We start from the raw sequence: 20,156 nt of genomic DNA, 5'->3' as shown, positions 1-20,156 counted from the left end.
TATTTTGCATCGCTGTATGTACCGAAAGAAAAGAAAATTTATGTAAAATTATAAATGTATTATTATGTTGTATTAAAATGATAAAATAATGTAAGCACTTCATAGAGTAGATCATTATGGAATGTACAAACAGTCCCATTTTTATACCAACAAAAATCAGATGTCTTTCAAAAGAAGTCATTTTAAATCCTAAGAGCAAATAATTAGGTTTGAAATAAGTGTATGAAAGAAATGTTATGTTTCATGTCTTTATGAAGCCCATTCATATACAGGCATCAGAAATCTGGCATTTTAACTGCACCTGCATCAAATGGGGTTGTCATGGTGATTGACTAAGCTTTGGTTCACAATGACAAAGATTAGTTTCGCAACTCAGTGATAGGGTGTGTGTGTGTACATGCGCGTGAGCGAGAGAGAGAGAGAGAGAGAGAGTTAAGTAGCTCAGGGTTGGGGAGATGAGGGGGGTGCAGAAAGAGGGCTTCTTTTTACCTGGGATTAGCCAAACCATGTCTGGTGAGCAGTCCTCTCTGATAGTTGCCATGGATTCCGTAACTGGTGGGGTGTGAGTGTGTGTATGTGTGTGCGTGTGTGTGTGTGTGTGTGTGTGCGCGAGCGCGTGCACACTCACGGCTGTCTGAGAGCTTTGAGATAAAATAAATCAAGGCGGACTGTAACTTCACAGCTTAGCCAATGGGAATGAAAGCTTAGAGGCATCAAATGCAGAGCACAGAAGCTAAATGTTTTGGAGGGCACCCTTTTATTCATCTGAGTTGTGAATAGATGGCAGTTCAGAAGATGAGGTGACAGCAGTGCAACTGTTAAAAATATTCCACATTAAGCAAGAATTCTTATTACGCTGCAGTGAACAAATTTGCTTTGTTTGGTTCATGTGTAGACAGAGTGGGACTGAGATGTATATTACATTTCTCTGCGTTCACCAAAAGGACAAAAAAAACAACCCAACAAACAAAAAAACACGTACACACGCACATTTGTAGCCATAGACACAGATGCATGCAAACCGACAGGTGCACAAACACATTAGTCTGTGATGGGTACAGAAAGGTCTGTTGTGTTTACAGGGCATGGAAATGAGGAGAGTAGTTGTGACAGTGTGATTGTGAATGTGTGTGTGTGTGTGTGTGTGTGTGTGTGTGTGTGTGTGTGTGTGTGTGTGTGTGTGTGTGGATGGGTGGGGTGGGGTGGGGAGTATGTGTGCTTTAGTGCTTCATACATTCTTGCATGTTTCTGTTTGTCAAAGGAGCTAAAAGGTTTTGGAAGATGGTTCTGTGTGGTTATGTTTTAATACATAAATGTGATTGTGTGTGTGTGTGTGTGTATGAGTGAGTGAGAGAGAGAGAGAGAGAGAGAGAGAGAGAGTGTATGGGGAGAGGTAAGAAAAACCCATTTTAATAATTTTGCTGCATGTTTATTCCTGTCTAAGTTCCAGAACACAATAGCCTTTAAAAAAACATAGAACATTATTGAGGTAAGGCTGAATATGCTTAAGGAATATTAAGCATGATTCAGAAATTATGAGAATGTACTTAGAGTGTTTGAAACATACTATGAAGGTCTATAAAACCCCTTTAATATGATTTTTAAATTTACTGCTGTTCAGTATGGTACTGCCATAAATTGTTCATGGTTAGGAGAGGTTCCCGTCTGTAATGAATAAAAAGAAAAAGAGCGAGCAAAAGGGATGAAGTCAGAAAAGGAGGAGAAGAGAGGAGGAGACTGTAGGAGAGAAATGAGGAGAAGAGCCTCTTCGCAGAGTATGTCCCCTTGTCTCTCTCTGTCCTTCTCTCTCTCTCTCAGTGACAGTGAGTAACACATGCATGGGCTCCATGTGTTCTACCCTGACCACTGTCACTTCATGCCTCCTGGGTGTGTGTGTGTGTGTGTGTGTGAGTGTCTCAGATGATGTGACCTAGTTATGCTCATTAGTGTCACCGAGGGCTGCTTCAGTCACAGCTTTGTGCTTGAGCACTGAACTGTGTGTCTAACTCAATCCAGGCGCGCCTGCATACACACACACACACACACACACACACACACATGCATGCATGTCACAAAGCAGTTACACAGCATCTATTATCTTCTGCTGAGCAATGATCACAATCGCTTTCAGATTCTCTATTCATTAGTTAACTAGAGTCGATTACTGCAATTAAGTTTCATTTAATGTATGTCCACATATATGTTATTTTTAACCTGCAGGCTTCCCACGTGCCCCTCTCATTCATAATCAGTAATTCGGAATATGTGATATTATTTGTAATTTGAGGTTTCCGAAGGATATTGATGGTATTAGCAAATCGTTGTAAGACCATGGTAGGTTCCCTGAAATTCTACATTGAGCTATTCTGAGGGATGTAAGCGTTTTATAGCGCTGTTTACAACAAAAGCACCGTATGCGGTGAAGTTATCAGGGATTCCATATCCTCAGTCACATTCGGTTCGCCTTGTCTGCATCTTCCTCTTCTTCTTGGACAAAAAAAGACCCCGGTAAACTACGTCATGGACGAGAGGGACACCCCTTGGTGATATCTCCATGATATCTCCCTTGACGACTTTAAGTCTCCGCAAGGATGGCACTACTTTTACTGCCACCTTGTGGTCATTGTCAAAAGTGCTTGACCGACATTTTACAGAGATCACATGGAGACTCTGGATGTCGTATTGAAATCTCCTGCTTTAAACAATTCATGCAACTCCTTGAAGGATATATATATTTATATGTATACATCACATTAATTGTAGGGACCCCTGCGGTCACTTTTGGAGATCGCGCGATCGTTTTAAGATTGCTTTGACTTTTCCGCTGTTGGCGGAACTTTTCTTTCAGCAATACGAGGACAGCACAGTTTCCGGGTGTATTTTGAAGTGACGCCCATTTCAAAATGACGACCAAGACAAGTTCAACATGTAAAATATTTTCCTTTCAAGATTACAAATCATCGCCTGATCCGATATTCGAAGTGCATTCGGAATGTTTGCGACCATGTCCTGTTCCGATAGTCATAGATAATGGTTCGTTCCAGACCCGTGCCGGGTGGGCATGCAACGTGGAGGACTTGTCCACTCCTCGATTGCTGTTCAAATCCGTGGCGGCACGGAGTCGAGGAGCAGCACGGAGTGAGACTCAAATCGGCAATGACATCCCTAATCTGGAACCCCTGCGCTGGCTTCTCAAGAGCCAGTTCGACCGTAACGTTGTTGTTAATTTCGAAATACAAGAGCTGATGTTTGATTACATATTCATGCACCTTGGTATTGGCACAGAGGTGAGTTGTTGACCCAATGAAACAGTTTCTGTGTTGCTCTCCCAGTTTTTGGTTCCTCACTTCAAAGGCACTTTATCTGCAGGGAAGTGTCGAACACCCTCTGGTCCTCACGGAGGCGCCCTGTAACCCACTCCACTGCCGTCAGATGATGTCGGAGCTTGTGTTTGAATGTTATGGTGCACCGCAGGTAGCTTACGGAGTGGACAGTCTGTTTAGCTTCTTCTACAATAATACTCAGCGATGTTTGGAGCCTCCCCACACCGGCTTGATCGTCTCTTCTGGATACCACTGTTCTCACGTCCTACCTTTTATCAACGGCCGGTACGGAACACATCGTCCTCTCGATTTAAACAACTGCATTTTGGCTAACAGACTCATTACGGAGATGCAGTAACCGCTGTTGATCAGTGGATACTACTGCTATATACTATAGTTCATGTAGTTAATGGTAAAGGCCTACATATCATGTATAGACACACACTCTCTCTTTCTTTCTGTGTGTTTCTTTTCTGTTCTGGCCATAGACTGGATGCAGTAAACTGCAAGCGTGTGAATGTGGGGGGAAGTCAGTCAGCAGTGTACCTGCAGAGACTGCTTCAGCTCAAGTACCCAGCCCACCAGGCAGCCATCACACTCAGCCGCATGGAAGAGTTACTGCACGAGCACAGCTATATTGCACCTGACTACCTACAAGGTAACTTTGCACTGCTCACATCTGCTCCATAGTGCTCTGCACAACACCACTAGGCTACACTGAACCACACCAAACCCCTCTTCAACACCACCGCAGTTCTCACAGAGTACCGCAGCTCTCATAGGGTACTGCAGCTCTCATAGGGTACCATCACTTAGCATTGATCCAGAGTACCTTACATCACTCCTCAGGTGTCTTTTTCAAATAGCGTAGTGTGTTTTATTACAACATACTGTGTAACTTAAGCACACAGTCTCACAGTGTCTGAGTATTACCAACATAAGTATACCTAATATTATGACTCTAAAACAGACCTACATAAACCACACACAGTCTGTGTTAAATTTAGAGCTCATTCATTGTTGGTCATTGTGCATTGTGTGTGTGTTTTGTTTTTTGCTTTTTTTCCTGCAGAACTTGAAAAGTGGCGGAGCGCGGAGTTTTACGAGGAGGAGGTGCACCGCATGCAGTTGCCATTTTCTGGGAAGGCTGCAGGCGCAGTCGTGAGTGTGGAAGAACGGCAAGAGAGAAGAGCACAGCAGCTGCGCAGGCTGCAGGAGATCAACAACCGTCGGCGTGAAGAGAGACTGCAGCAGGACCAGGAACGACTAGACACGTTGCTTGCTGTGCAGGTACAAACACACACACACACACACACATATACCTACGCAAAGAAATAACTAGATGATTGCTTACGGTCCTTGCACTTCAAGTAAAGCCACATAAACACATCCGTACATATACACCACATATACACCACATACTTCTTCACATACACACATTGCTTCCTGCTGTGTTAATGTGTTTGTATAGAGGTTGCTGGAGATGGGTTTAGTGGAGCAGTTCCACAGGCGCCTGATGGAGCTTAACATGGATTCCGCCGAAGAGCTCCAATCTTACATCCACAAACTAAGCATCAGCGTGGAGCACAGCAGACAAACCAGGACAGAGGTGTTTGTTTATTTGTTGCGTTTGAGTGGGTGGGGGTGTGTGTGTGTGTGTGTGTGTGTGTGTGTGTGTGTGTGTGTGTGTGTGTGTTCTGATGGAGGGTTTACCGTTTCTGTGTATCAGATTGCAGAGTTGGAGCAGCCTGTGGATGAAGGGGACAGTGTTAATGAGATGGATCCTGATTTTAGTGAAGAGAGCACGGAGTCAGAGAAACCTGTCAGCACTGCCCAGGTACTGTCGTTTATATACATACACACAGTACATATCAAGTTCATAACATTGCCATAATTTAATACGTATGACTTTAATAACAATGGCTCAGTCAGTTCTCTGATGCTAGATTCATCACTATGCAAACTCTTTATAGGGAAAGATGTTAAATTATGTTTGTAGTGTATACTTGGTTTTTTTAATTTCTTGTCTCTGCCTTCTCTCTTTGTGTAGCCGGTTTTTAACATGGCAGAGTATCACCAGCTGTTTGTAGGCACTGAGAGACTACGTGCCCCAGAGGTCCTGTTCCAGCCTTCTCTGATTGGTGAAGAGCAGATGGGCCTGATGGAGACTGTGCAGTTTGTGCTTCAGCAGTGAGCAGACAGCCAGTTTAAACACACCTTACTCACATGTTACAACCAACATTACGAAACTCTGTCCTGCATCTCCCTTATTCATGGCAAACTGGCTGAGTAACTAAACTTAGTGTGCTCTTCTGCATTTTGAGTTTTATGTGTAAATTTTATTGTCTTAAATTCTTAGTTATATCCTTGGTACATTTATGAACCCCCTTGTTTTCAAAGGATGAAAAGTCCCTGAGACAGTTGAATAGCAGCATACCATTTTGCGTACTGCATAAGAGGAACTGCAAAATTACATTCCCTAGTTCACATGTAACTTCATAAGTCACTGAAATCTGATCAGGTAATGTTTTGATTCCCAACAGAATTGATGTCTGAATGTACCTGAGTCTGTGCATGTGTGTGTTGTTTCAGGTACACTCCAGAACAGCAGGGGGAGCTAGTAAACAATGTGTTTCTGACTGGAGGAAACTTGCAGTACAATGGTGTAAAAGACAGAGTGGAGAGAGAGCTTCTTGCAATAAGACCCTTTCAGTCACACTTCAAGGTATACACACACACATACACACACACATACACACTCACAATTACACCATGCAACCAAAACAGATTTTGTAAATTGGTTTTCAAGTTTCAAGTTTATTTAGAGCCCAATATCACTGTTTACAGTCTGAAAGGGCTTTACAGGCAACAACAGTCAAATCAAAACAGGACGGCACCCCCTGACTTAATCCTCATGGCGGGCAAGAAAAAACTCTCCAAAAACCCAAATGGGAAAATGGGAGAAATCTTGAGAAGGACCACGGAGAGAGGAGACCCCTCCTTGGCCAGACAGGTGTGCAATAGGTGCCGACCCAGTGGGCAGTTACAATTGCAAGTGAATTAGAGCATGAACAAAGGGGATGGCGATGTTGACAGGAGGCTGACAGGGGGATGAAAGATGATAACACCAGGATGGATCAGTCCAGAGGGCAGGAGGAGTCAGGATCACTGGTATCTCAGGAGTAGCACGTGTGGCTCGACAGAGAGAGAAATTGTTAGATGTTTATTTCCACATAATGTTTAAGGGAAAATATACATCGTGTGCCGAGTGCAGGCAGGGACTCCAGCAAGACTAGCTATTACAGCATAGTTAAAAGGGAGAGCTAGAAGGTAATACGGACATGAGGGCACTCTGGGACACAAGGCGGCCACCCACTCCACCATCAACAAACCTGAGTGAACATGTTAGAGTGGGGGGGCAACAGCATCCAAACACCCAGTTTACCATACATTCTGTGCCCGAGAACCCTCCAGATCTGCTCCTTTACCTAGTAAAGAGCTGTTAGCAAAAGGCTTGGCTAAACAGATAAGTTTTCAGCCTTGACTTAAACATAGAGACTGTGTCTGAGTCTGGAACATTAATTGGGAGGCTGTTCCATAACTGTGGGGCTCTGTAAGAGAAGGCTCTGCCCCCTGCTGTAGCCATCATAACTCGAGGTACCAACAAATAGCCTGCACCTTTTGATCTAAGTAGGCGTGGTGGATCATAAAAGACCAGGTCTTCGCGCAGGTACTGTTTAGTGCTCTATAGGTTAACAGTAATATTTTATAATCAATACGAGATTTGACTGGGAGCCAGTGCAGTGTGGATAAGATAGGGGTGATGTGATCATATCTTTTGGTTCTAGTAAGAACTCTGGCTGCTTCATTCTGAACTAACTGTAGCTTATTTATACACCTATTAGAACATCCAGACAGTATGGCATTACAATAGTCTAACCTAGAGGTAATGAAAGCATGAACCAATTTTTCAGCATCTTGAAATGACAATGCATTTCTTATCCTGTTAATATTTCTAAGATGAAAGAAGGCTATCCTGGTAATGTTATCTACATGAGCTTCAAATGAAAGACTGGAGTCAATAATTACACCAAGGTGTTTTACTGCTGCACATGATGAAAGAGAAAGGTCATCCAGAGTTACTATGTGATCGGAAAGCTTACTCCTAGCTGCACGTGATCCTAGTACAAGTACTTCTGTCTTTTCAGAGTTAAGTGAGAGGAAGTTAGTAAGCATCCAGTGCCTAATATCCTTTAGACATTCCTCAATTTTGTTAAGCTGGTGTCTCTCGTCTGGCTTCGCTGAGACATACAACTGTGTGTCATCAGCATAGCAGTGGAAGCTAATACCCTGTTTACAAATAATATTACCTAGAGATAGCATATATAAAGAAAAAAGCAGTGCGCCTAAAACAGAACCTTGAGGGACTCCAAACTTTACCTCAGTATGTGTAGAGAAGTCACCATTTACATCAACAAACTGATAACGATCAGTCAAGTAGGACCTAAGCCATAAGAGGGCCGTTCCCTGAACTCCAACAACATTTTCTAGTCTATCAAGGAGAACAGTATGATTGATGGTGTCAAAGGCTGCACTGAGGTCAAGCAACACAAGCAAGGAGACACGACCCTGATCAGAAGCCAGTAATAGGTCATTTGCAACTTTAACCAGTGCTGTCTCTGTGCTGTGATGAGGCCTAAATCCTGACTGATACATTTCATGAATGTTATTCCTATGTAGGTATGAGCATAACTGCTGTGCTACAGCCTTCTCTAGGATCTTGGAGATAAAGGGGAGGTTAGATATTGGCCTGTAGTTGGACAACGAACAGGGGTCAAGGTCAGGTTTTTTAATTAGGGGTTTGATAACTGCTAGTTTAAAAGATTTAGGTACGTAGCCAGTGCTAAGGGAGGAATTGATTATTTTTAGAAGAGGTTCGATGACTACTAGTAGTATTTGTTTGAGGAAATGTGTAGGTAAGGGATCTAATACACAAGTTGGTGATTTTGATGAAGAAATTAGTGAGGTTAATTCGGTCGCTTGAAGGGGAGTAAAACATTCTAATCGCTGATCTGATATAGTTATATTGTTATCTACAGTGTTAGAAATCAATTTATCTGGTTTTAAATTTGTAGTCTGAATTGTTTGCCTGATATTTTCAATTTTGCTATTGAAAAAATTCATGAAGGCGTCACCACTGTATATTGATGGTGTGCCTGTTTCCGAGGTGATCTTATTCCCAGTTAGTTTTGATACAATATTAAATAAAAATCTAGGATTATTTTTGTTGTCTTCTATTAGGGTTTTAGCTACATTCTTCAGAAAGAAACCATGTTATTAATTCCCAGGTATCGTTGGCATCACGACCAGCCTTGGATGCCTGGTTTGGGGCTTGTGAGTGGGCTTTGAGGAACCCTCCTGGGGCTCAGGGCTGGATCAGTCGTCAGGACTACGAAGAGAAAGGGGGAGAATATCTCAGTGAACACTGTGCTTCCAACCTCTTCATCCCCATGAGGATCAGCAAACCAGCACCACGGGCCAGTGACCCCCCCCAGGCCGCGGAGCCCCCCACCCCTACACAGCAGCCACTGCATGCCACCACCCCAGAATCAGCCATGGACACTGTACCTGCACCTGCCTCTGCCTCAGAATCTGGAGTCCCCACATCCACACAATAGAACAGCTGTGTATCCATACAGCGTGGCCAGTACCACATACATAGCAGTTCTACTTAGAGGAAAGATGTCTAAGGAGGCCGACATCTCAATGCTCTTGTATTTAGAGTTTGAAGAGTGCATGGCCAGGACACGTTGCACCTGATGAACATTGAAAAGACTTTATTTTTATAGTGCTGATGTTAAACCGTGAGATTGTTGTGCTAAACTGTCTGTCCCTTCTGTTCCTGGTTTGTGCTAAATTTCTGTAATTTGTGTTTTTTTATGATATATAAATAACTGCACATTTTCACTGAGTTGCTTTCCTTCAACAGTGTCAGCTGAAAAATATTGGGAGCACAGTTTTCTCAGGGGCAGTGACGACCCATCGAGTTACTATCAAAATAGTTTAAAACGGGCTGACACCTCATTTCTCCTCAAGCCCAGTAGAACTTCTGTCAGACAGTCCCTGTCCAGACCGTGACCCAAGGCTACGCTGTCCAAAAGTGAGACAGGGTTTTGCAGACTTCCTCTGTAGGATTTATGTAACCCACCAATTACAAAGGAACAAGCTGGCGTCACCATGTCTGGATTCAAAGCGGAGCTCTAACCCACGGCTCGATTAAGGACAAATTCCTCTGATTTATCGTTTCACTGAGTCTCTCATCACCCAGCCGAAAGAGGGCAATTTGTTCTCAGTTGGGACAAATTCCTCTTATTTATCGTTTCACCGAGTCTCTCGTTAGCCTGCAGAATGTGGGTAATTTGTTAGGATAGTTTTCAGTAGCCTACATCGTAAAGAAAGCAACAGACAAGTGGTGTCACAACGGACCTCACGGTACATGTTACTCTTGGTGCAGGGGGGAAAGATGTCGGGACTGGGTTTTCTGACTATTTTGTATTCGCTATCTTATTCTGCGATCTGTTAAGCGAATTATTTCACCTCCCATCCCTTCCCCTCCCCCTAGTGCTGCATGTAAAAGCGAACGTCGTTCGCTTTGCATGAATTCAATAATTTGTTCATTAATTTCACAGTACGCTCAACGTTCATTCATTCTCTTAGGAGTCGAACCATAAGCCATTACATACCGTAAGGTATTTGCATACTTTAAGTGAGGGATCTGACCAACTCAGTGTTACGGAGGTTCAATCGCCTATTGAACTGGATTATGGCACTATAACATTATATGCCACACTACTATTAAAGTGGTTGCTTATCGTCTTTCCACTTTACAAATACCAATGGGTCAACTTAACCAATAGCCTGTTCATTTGCAGTAAAGTAATTCTTTTAAAAACCTCACTTAGATAATACAGTGTACTGTCGCCGTCTTTGACTAACATATTGTGGGCAGACTATTTTTTACTATATTTGAAACGAGAAACGGGGCATGTTTAAATATCAGTTTTTCGGAACACTGAGTGTTTATTCGTGTACTGTATGGACTCTAACTTAAATAATCTGTTGTTAGATAAATATTTGCGTTTCCCCTCTTTTCCCTCGTGCCTTGATTTGAGCCAAAAGGGAATGGCAAGGCAGCCTTTGGTCAGCTGGTTTCGTTAAAGAAAGAAAGAAAGTTGATCCAAATACTGGAGAATATCAAAGAACCCTTAACTTCCACTCCTTTATTTGACTGTACACTTCCCGCTTTCAAATGTTCATATGTGTCTCATCACCCATGATGGCAGTGGCTACGTGCAAAGTGTTTCCCAAAACACCACATGCAACTGTTAAAATCAGATAATGTCTCTCTCTCTCTCTCTCTCTCTCTCTCTCAATACGTCTCCTCCCCTCCTCCCTCTAATAGGATCTCTGGGCTTCTTGATCTTCCAAAGTTAGAACAGCTGGGTGTGTGTATTGCACGTAAAATTAGATCGTTTTCTCTAAAAAGTCTGGTCAATTTAAATTAAGCAGATCACAGCACTGTAGGCGTGTATCTGTCATAATGCTTCGTATTGTTCGGGAACATGCAAGGAAGCACCCAGGAGTGAGTTCGTTTTTTATGGCTATTTCCTCACCCTGTTGTTGGCATTGTAGTTTGTATATTTGCTGTGCTTACAGAACGAAATTCGTCTAAATTGTTTTTTTTTTTAAAACAAATGTCATTAAGACCGAAGTTTTAACGGATAGATATATTCTTGAGTGAATACTTCTGTGACACCAATTAGCTTGTGTATGTGTAGTTCTGCTGTTTTAGCGGATAAACTGCTCCTGCGTGAAAGCGCAAGGCAAATTTGATCTGTCTATCTATCTATCTATCTATCTATCTATCTATCTATCTATCTATGATTTGATATAATGAGTGTTTCATGATCTCACGCCTTTGCAGTTTAAAAAACGAATGGTTTTAGTAAATTAATCGAATCAAATCTTGAAATGCCCTTGTTGTTGTTTTAAATTGTGTTTTTGTAATTGTGTTTTTTGTCATTGTAATGTTAGTCACTCTCTTTGCTTTTCAGTTCAAAATCCTTTACTGTTTAATTGACTTATTTATTATTATTATTATTATCTTTTGCGTTCTAGCTCCATGTCGGTTCTTTATTTGTCATATTCATTATTTTCTTTGCGTTTTAGTTCCACATGGTTTGTTTACTCCTCACGTGTGGGACCTAAAAAAAATATCAGAGAGATTAACGTCCTTATTGCCCTCTTTATCCAATCTGGCTCTGAACTTAAACAAGAGGACAAACGGATCTGCGACTGACCCACATACCCGCCGCGGATTTTTGAAATGCAGCCTTTCATGTTCCTCAGAAATTGTACCGTTTAACCGGAACACTCAAATCATAACGTCGTTGTCCTTCTGGTAGGGTATGTTAAATCAGTCTAATTCCGCATGGCTTTTCTACGTTCTCCTATATGTTGTAGAAGCTTTCAGCATTTGGACAGCGCATATCGTAGGCATACTGCGCTGGGAGAGAAACGATCTGCTATAGACTACGTTGGCTAGTTAAAAAAAAAAAAAACTTGTCTAGACACGCAGACACAGTGTATGACGATGCTTGGCAAGCGGTCTACAACAGAACAACCAGAGGGCAGGGATGTAAATTGATCTAATCTTGATGGTATCCAACATCTAACTTTATACATCCCTGCGACTACTGACGGCAAACCCGACGCTCAAAATGCTCGGACAGCAGTGTTTTTGTCGCAAAGAAAAAAAAAAACAGAACATCGGAAATTGTAGTTTATTGTAGTCTTACAAGCGGAGGAATTTCAGGATACCTTACTGATAAATTAATGCCGAGTCTAGACTGTAGGCCTACATTTGGCATAAAATGTACTGTCAGCATAAATTACATAATCCAAAACCCAACATAAGGGCTCCAGCTTTGTTTACTTACTGGCCCGATTGTCGCTGATTAATTAGTGATAATATTACTTCCCGTGTTACTTTTGTCTATTTTTTGTGTAACCTAAAAAACTAACAATCTATAGCACCCTCAAGAATCCTTCTTGCTAAGAGGGTGCTCTATGGAACCTCTATGGTTTCATATGGCACCCATAAGAGTGTACTCTCTCTCTCTCTCTCTCTCTCTCTCTCACTCCCACACACAGCTTATTCCGCAGTTTTTCTTCATCTGTCTGGGCATGGGTGGAGCAACTCTTTATTTGATCCGTCTGGCCAGGGGACCCCATGTCACGTAAGTTAAAACACGAATTCAAATGCTTCGGTTCTGCGCACCTCCTCACACCCTGGGTGTTCTCTTTAACGAACTTGTTGTGTGTTAGCCCTTACTGAGACATATTACTGCCTGTTGGGACTCTGTGGCTCTTTGTCTGATCCTCTGGTCTTACTTGCACTCATTGCACTCTACGTCTGCAAACGCTCAGTTGGAACAAGACCAGCAACCCTGAGCCCTGGAATCAGCTTAACCCAACCTATCAGTACAAGGTAAACATGCCGAACTAAAGCCTCATATTAAGCTGTAAACTAACTATAGCCCTGTTCTACGGAAGCATGACGTGGTATTGTGCATAATAGAGAACTGACTAGACAAAATGACTCAGCAGTTTCATCATTTACTTCACCACTGAACCTAATTTAATAAGTATTTACAATATCCTCACAGACTGCAAAAACTAACAGCATTTACATTTGTATCAATTGTTTATCTTTTTTTATTTTTATCTAACATAGGTAACTTGATGAACTTAAGGTCATAAGCTAACAACAACAATTTGTCTGACCGTAATCACTTCAAAATCTAATGGTTATCATTGTTTTCTAGTAGTTATGTTGATTTGATGATCTATTTTGCTTCCTCTCAGTTTGTGGCAATCAACACTGATTACAAGAATCTGAAGAAGGAGGGCCCAGACTTCTGAAAGTCTTCTAGATCATTCTCTGGACTGCAGGGCCCTTTCATTTTTCTTTCCTTGCTGGATGACGGACACACACACACACACATCAGTCATGTGGACCCCCACTGAAAATGTTGAACATTTTCAAGTAAAGTTTTTGTGTATCAACTGAAATATTGATGTTGGATGAGAATGAAGAGTAGGTGTAGATTAGGATTGCAAAAGTAATTGTCTTAAATCCCATATCTGCAAGTAATCACAAGGAATTTGAAGATTTCTACACAAAAGCAGATGTGTTTCATGATTTTTGACATTATCCCTCCCTGTTCCTTTGCAGTCCTAAAAGATCCAGTGTGATTGCTAAAATCTCTTCTTCCTTTTTACAGTCATCAGCACAGTTCAAGCAGAGGACAGCAACTGTAACAGAGTTATGTGTGGTAATACTGTGGTAAAAAAGACATGACTTTGTGTGATGGCAAAGTTTGTTCAATAAGATTAAGATCTTTGTGGATGTGAAGTAGCTAAAATTCAGGTCATTTTGACCTGCTATTCACTCCACCCTAATAAAAAAAAAAAATTAAATGAATGCATGTGATTTGAGTTTTTGTTTCTTTGTTTGTGTTTTGTCTGTACAGGGTTCTATTTGTGGGTGTCAGTTGACAGGTGTGCCTGGGTGAACAAGGCACAATCACTGCCTAGAACAGATCCAGCCCACAGATAAGACCTGTCTGTGGCTTTCATCTTTGGGGAGCAGACACACACAAACACACACACACACACACACACACACACATACACACACACACACACACACACACACACACACACACACACATACACACTCACACAGACACTCACACACACACAGACACACACACACACACACACTCACACACACACATACACACACACACACACACACACACACAAATGCACATTTAGTGCAGAACACCAGAGCAGGTCATGTTAGTCCCTTCAGCTGTAGTCTGAACCAGTCGTAATAAACTGACCTCCTTATCTAAGAGCCTGCTGCCAGACAGAGGCTTAATGTAGTGTCCCTGGAAAAAAAGTCAAAACGTTTTAAACAAAAAAATATCAAAGCAGAGTGCTTCATTGTGGTTCATGGTTATCAGGTTTGTGTGTGTGTGTGTGTGTTGTTGCTACACATTATGTGTTTTTATGTTGAACCCTGCTCTGACATAAATAAAAACACAAGGTGTCTTGGCCAAATGGACTAAAAAGTGGACCACTAATAGCCCAGAGGTTTATAGGGCTCTTTAAATCACACTGCAACTGTGCCACAAGTGTGTTGCCTTAGCTTCAGCACAATGGCTAATGTTATGCAGTGCAATCTGTTTCTTAACAGAGATTTGTTTCAAAGTTTAATGATATTAGGTTGCAGTGTTATAGTGTTTGTTGCTTTTTCTTTTGTTGCTGTGTGCTGAGTTAAACTGTGTAAAGCCTTTTGTAGAGTATGTTCTCCTTGCAGAATTTAATCCGTTCCTCTTTCTGAAAGTATTTTGGGCAGTCTTAGAAGAGATAAAACCCCTTTCCCTAAGGATTCACTTAAAACTCACAGGTCGTGAGAAACAGGGAAAAGAACGGATGGAAAGATGAGCAGATGGCTGTTTTTTTATGTCAACAGATTTTGAAAGCTTAACTCTGACCCCATGCAACTTACTGACGTAGTATTTCTAGAAAATGCTCTCTCTCTCTCTCTCTCTCTCTCTCTTTCTCTCTCTCTCCCTCTCACTCTTTCCGTCTCACCCTCTGTGAGGGACAGGAAATGGACCCAACGCACACAGGAAATACACTGTCTTCAGTGCAGTGTTTACTTAGTGAGCTCTGAGATGCTGCTGCAGCCCCAGCTGAGATAAGCCAAATAAACTCATCTAGATTTCAGAAGTATGTTTTCCCAGTCTGATGAATCTATAAACAGTGTGGACTCCTCCCACATCCCAAGGCACAATAACAATGTTAACAATAACACAAGAGGGGAGATGACATTTGGCCTCTTCAAAGGTTTGCTCCAACGCTATGATATTATATTTTAATTCTCAGTCAGTATTTGTACTTTTTTGATATTGTTAATCAAAATGACATTGATTTGTCATGCCATTCCTGATGGCAGCTGTGTTTACAGTCAGTTCCTACACGGATTTATTTGACTGTACACTTCCCTCTTTCAAATGTGTCTTATCACCTATGATGGCAGTGGCTACGTGCAAAGTGTTTCCCAAAACATCACATGCAACTGTTAAAATCAGATGATGTCAGATGATTTTAAAAATCTGGAATGGATGAGGGGGGGGGGAAGACTGCCTCTTGCCCAGCTCCTCTACATGGTGTATAACTGTAAAGGATGTAAAGCCAATTCTTGTGCTCAGCCAATGAGAGTTGCATGCACTGGCATGCTCTCTGGTTTTCAAAATATACAAAAAATACTAGAAATACTCGAAAAAATACTAGAAAAAAAAATAAAAATACGAGTATATCTTGGTCCAAAATAATATATCAGAACAAATCTGTGTGTGTGTGTGTGTAGGGATAATGAGGAGGAAGTCTGGAAACTGGGCCTGGTTACCCATCTTGAGATCCAAGTATAGCTTAAATAGATCACTTAGCTCCCTCTGCCACTCAAATGCCTTAATGAAGCTGTGAGACTGTGGCATAAACCTGTTATAATGCTTCAGTAAGCCCATTAGATCATGACTCATCACCTGTGTTGTTTTTGATCTTCACCTCTAGAGGGCACCTCTGCTCCTAGTCCAGTGGATGGTTTGCCAGTTGTACTGAGAAAATGGTGCATTTTGAATCTGTCGTATTCAAACATGTGGAGGCGCTGCTTTGGCATCTCTCTCTGCTGTAGATTGGTGCCCTCCAGTGTGCTTCAACAATACAAACATGATATTTTGGTCATGTCTGTATGGCAGGCATACAGAGAAAGTGGTGTGTGTGTGCATGTGTGTGTCTGTGTTTGTGTGTGAGGGAGTGAAAAAAAGCATGTGAAAGGCAAATTTTCAATGGATGTTCTTTAGGATCTCTAATAATGTTTTTGTTCTTTCTTGAGATACAGAATGTTACTAACCTCATAAGCATTCATAACAAATTGTTAATACTGCAGTTGGGTAATGTTGCATTATTTAGTATGGAGAGCAGACTCATAGCCACGAAATGTAAAAGCTTTGTGGTCCTGAAGGTTGAAGGCCTTTGTTCTGATTGGCTAAGCTCTGTTTATGGACTGTCAGCACTGAAAGAGACTCAGCTGTCTTATACTTTTGTTAGTATTACAAAAAAAAGTCTTGTTGTGTATTCATAAGCCCAAGTGAGCTGATGACAGAAACGCATCAGAAACATGTGTTTATCTGAGGTCAAGTCAGAATAATGTGTGACGTTCTTGATATTGTCCCTGATGTTGACATTTTGCACAGCGGGAGAACTAGACTGTTTTCTTCCCCTCTCGTGTTCAGAAGAGAGAGGATGAGTGATCAGAACAGGTGTGGCTTCTGAACAGTGCCCCATGGAAACTGGATTGTACAGGCTATTCACCAGGGGAGATGATGTGTTGAGGCTAGTGTGTGTGTGTGTGTGTGTGTGTGTGTGTGTGTGTGTGTGTGTGCATTTGTGTGTGTGGTGAGAGACAGAGATTCACACTCAGTGGGAATAAGCTGACTTTTATGACACTTTGACTTTAGTGTATATTACACACACACACACACACACACACACACACACATTCTCTCCATTCTCTGACTTAGAGGAGAAGATGGTCCCTGTGGGTTATGTGTGTTTGTGTGTTTGTCATTTTGGAGCCAGTAAATGGCCCGGCTGCTGGAATCTGCTGGCGCATGTCCAGACACTTTACATGAGAAATAATTTACAAATAACACAATGCTTCAGGAAACCTCCAGTCAAAATGGGAAGCTGTTGCTTAGAAATCGTCAAAAACATTTCTATAACATGCATTAATTTTCACAATGTATTACCAAAATGTTTGCTACTATTTAAGTCAAACTGTGACATTCACTAATACTGAATTTTCTGTATTTAAAAAAGGGATAAGGAGTATTGTGGTGTATAAAAGTTCTCCATTGCAGATACTATTAAAAATCTATAAATAAATGCAGAAATTCTGTAGCAATATAGTTTTCCTAATTTCAACCAAAACACAGTGGTCTACACATCCCCAGTATTATGACAGTGTTTCCAGTCAGCAAAGAGAGAGCAGAAACATGCTGAAAGTGAATGAAGATCATCTGTGAACATATTATTTGATTTGTAATAAGAGGAGAACACTTTGATTTCATTATATGCTCGACCTAAGTTCATTTCAGCGGACAATCTTGTCATTGTAGTAAGCTATTATCAAATATGTCTTTGTTTTCTCCAAATATAGCTCAGTTAGTTCTGTTACATTGTTATTTATTTAGATTTTTTTGTTATCAGTTTTATGATCATTTTAATTATGCATCTCTTAAGCATTCATTCTTCAGGCAGAGTTAACAAGTTACCTTTACTCATTAGAGTGTCCTCTCTTATGCTTACCACAACACCATCAAAATATCACCTGCCTCAGTGAAGAAGGAACTGAATCTCAGTTAAGACGTTTCTAGAATCCTCCCGCCTTTGTTGAGATGGAACAGCCCCAAAGCACGGGAGTGCTATTATGATGTAAATTATTATGGGGTAAAAGCAAAAAGAGTGTTACTCTTTTTCATTTGAATCGTCACATATCCACACCCTGTTTTATAAGTTTGTGGTAGTAAGACATATGTATTTTGTCGTGTATTGTCACACATGTCATGAAAAGACATTGAGCCCAGCTCCATAACTGATTGATAATTTGTCCTTTGTGATGACAGTAAAGGAGAGTCTGGAGCGAGAACAGGTGGTCACATGAGAGTTGGGACCACGGTGTAAGAGTGGCCATTAGAGTGGTTACCATGACGATTTGCTCCTATTCTCATCAAGTGAGTTTCACAAGCACTTTTGTTTCTCATCTGTAGCTCCCTGTGAAGTAGGGTCCCCATGTGAGGAGTTGCCCCATGTGTCTTAGAATTATTGAGTATTTTATACTTAAACTGTATTTTGGTCATTAAGTCACTTTGCAATGTTTTCAGTTCTGCATAAACACTTGCCTTAGCCATCAGTGATCTGTCTTCTGTTTGTTTCTTCAGGCTCCGTTACCCTCTACTTATCATACACTCTTTCTTTGCTGTGTAAAAAGCCACCTGTTAATTCTTTGAGATCCTCCATCCTCAACCACCCCAAGACACTCACACACACACACACACACACACACACACACACACACACACACACATGTGCGCGCGCACACACATACACACACACACACACAGTGACCACATGTCTCCTGAATGTGGTAGTGTGTCTGGTTTCCGTCATAGCAGTGGTAATGTCAATAAGCTGAATGAACACTGGAGATACTCATTTGTTATGATGTAAGACACACCGAGCAGGGCTTACATGGATTTCTGCAAACGTGATGAACAAGACTCACAGACACACACACATACACACGCACATACACATGTTAAATCCAATTATTTTCTACAATATAATTGTAGTTATAGTTGTGAGAATAAACAGGATCCTCAGTCTTCCAGAAGTCACCAAGACATAGGCAACATCCCCCTCTAGTGGAGCTTATAGGAACTGACCCAGACAAAAGCTCTGTGACTAGGGCATCTGCAGACTGCAGTGGGGACAAAATACAGTTACCTGAGTGTAAACACATTAGCAGGGGTTTGCACAACACATATGATTTTTAATCCAACTCTGAGCCACACACTGAGTAAAACATAGTATGATAATGCTCTCAAATGTGTGTACAACCAGGTGGTCAGTTAGATGCATGTTGTAGATGCTCTCCCAAAGACATACACATATGCACACACACACACACACACACACAAAAAGAGTGCAAATTCAAGAGACTCGTTGTATACAAAAAATAGTAACCTTTATTACAAGCAAAACATATTTGCTGTTCGAGGTTACACAAGGCAGGCTGCAATTCTATGAAAGTTCTAGAATTCAAATTCTGGTGAAAAAAAAAAACAATCTTTGTACGCTCAGTTAAGGACAGTCTACTTTCTGTACTTATATCTATTTAGCAGTGTGGTGTAAATAGCTGTACAAAATTAGAATGCAGCAAACCAGAACACATGAACATGTGACACCCTTCTCAATAAATCAAACACACACATACTCACAAACACAAAAGAAAAAAAAATAGAATAAAGATATTTTAAACCTCCCACACTGACTAGAGAATTCTGTGACCTCACTCTTGATTAAGTTCTGAAGGGCAAAATCATTTTAAAAAATAACCAAATGCCAAAGTATTGCTCACTGAGTAGCTTAGCATTAGGTTTATTCTATTATAACTGAGGCATATTGTGTTTCCCTGAATCAAGCATTGAATAAACTTTGGTATTAATTGCCTGTTTTGCATGTGTTCATTTCTGTGCTTATTTGAATTGTGATTGTAACTCATTCTAAGCAGGATTGTTGAAACAGCCTCAGTGGTGCACGGTGACTGCAGCTCTCTTTAAGGAGCATACTGTAACAAGACAAGGTATCACCACACAGTCATCACACACACACACACACACACACACACATACACACACAGACACGTACACAGAGAGAGCTCGAGTTTCTGTCCAGCTGACCCATTTACCCCAAGGAGCTGAATTTGACTGTTACCCCCCTCCCAACTCCCTCATCTTTTAGTCTCCTTCCGCTCTTCCTTCTTTTTGACCCACCCTCCCTTCACCTCCCCCCTCCCCCCTACCCACTCCCCTCCCCTCCCCCATCCCCTCCCTCCCTCCCTCTCAGTACAGAATC

At 41.5% G+C, this 20,156-nt stretch overlaps 2 protein-coding genes across 2 annotated transcripts; both read left to right on the top strand.

Annotated features, from left to right (window-relative positions):
* Positions 1 to 2,903: 2,903 nt before the first annotated feature.
* Positions 2,904 to 9,001, top strand: actr5 (actin related protein 5). The gene is made up of 9 exons (XM_030785250.1): positions 2,904 to 3,287; positions 3,370 to 3,608; positions 3,812 to 3,981; positions 4,396 to 4,613; positions 4,795 to 4,932; positions 5,053 to 5,160; positions 5,374 to 5,513; positions 5,916 to 6,048; positions 8,672 to 9,001. The coding sequence occupies exons 1-9, from the start codon at positions 2,904 to 2,906 to the stop codon at positions 8,999 to 9,001; spliced, it is 1,860 nt and encodes a 619-aa protein (XP_030641110.1).
* A 1,846-nt stretch (positions 9,002 to 10,847) lies between these two features.
* ndufa4l2a (NDUFA4 mitochondrial complex associated like 2a) lies at positions 10,848 to 13,740 on the top strand. Its single transcript, XM_030784878.1, has 4 exons — positions 10,848 to 10,965; positions 12,537 to 12,622; positions 12,813 to 12,873; positions 13,251 to 13,740. The coding sequence occupies exons 1-4, from the start codon at positions 10,924 to 10,926 to the stop codon at positions 13,305 to 13,307; spliced, it is 246 nt and encodes an 81-aa protein (XP_030640738.1). The 5' UTR covers positions 10,848 to 10,923; the 3' UTR covers positions 13,308 to 13,740.
* The last annotated feature ends 6,416 nt before the right edge of the window (positions 13,741 to 20,156 follow it).

The sequence above is a fragment of the Chanos chanos genome, chromosome 9, assembly GCF_902362185.1.
Source record: "Chanos chanos chromosome 9, fChaCha1.1, whole genome shotgun sequence".
NCBI classification, from domain to species: Eukaryota; Metazoa; Chordata; class Actinopteri; order Gonorynchiformes; family Chanidae; genus Chanos; species Chanos chanos.
The sequence above is the reverse complement of the archived record's forward strand: the minus strand, read 5'-3'. Positions and strand labels throughout refer to the sequence as shown.

What these genes read in the sequence shown, in the direction of transcription:
- actr5 (XM_030785250.1), top strand. Translation starts at nt 2,904, where the DNA reads ATGACGACCAAGACAAGTTCAACATGTAAAATATTTTCCTTTCAAGAT. An exon ending in ACACGTTGCTTGCTGTGCAG is followed by an intron (nt 4,614 to 4,794) that starts GTACAAACACAC and finishes GTGTTTGTATAG; the next exon opens with AGGTTGCTGGAGATGGGTTT. An exon ending in AACCTGTCAGCACTGCCCAG is followed by an intron (nt 5,161 to 5,373) that starts GTACTGTCGTTT and finishes CTCTTTGTGTAG; the next exon opens with CCGGTTTTTAACATGGCAGA.
- ndufa4l2a (XM_030784878.1), top strand. Translation starts at nt 10,924, where the DNA reads ATGCTTCGTATTGTTCGGGAACATGCAAGGAAGCACCCAGGA. An exon ending in GCCAGGGGACCCCATGTCAC is followed by an intron (nt 12,623 to 12,812) that starts GTAAGTTAAAAC and finishes GCAAACGCTCAG; the next exon opens with TTGGAACAAGACCAGCAACC. An exon ending in ACCCAACCTATCAGTACAAG is followed by an intron (nt 12,874 to 13,250) that starts GTAAACATGCCG and finishes GCTTCCTCTCAG; the next exon opens with TTTGTGGCAATCAACACTGA.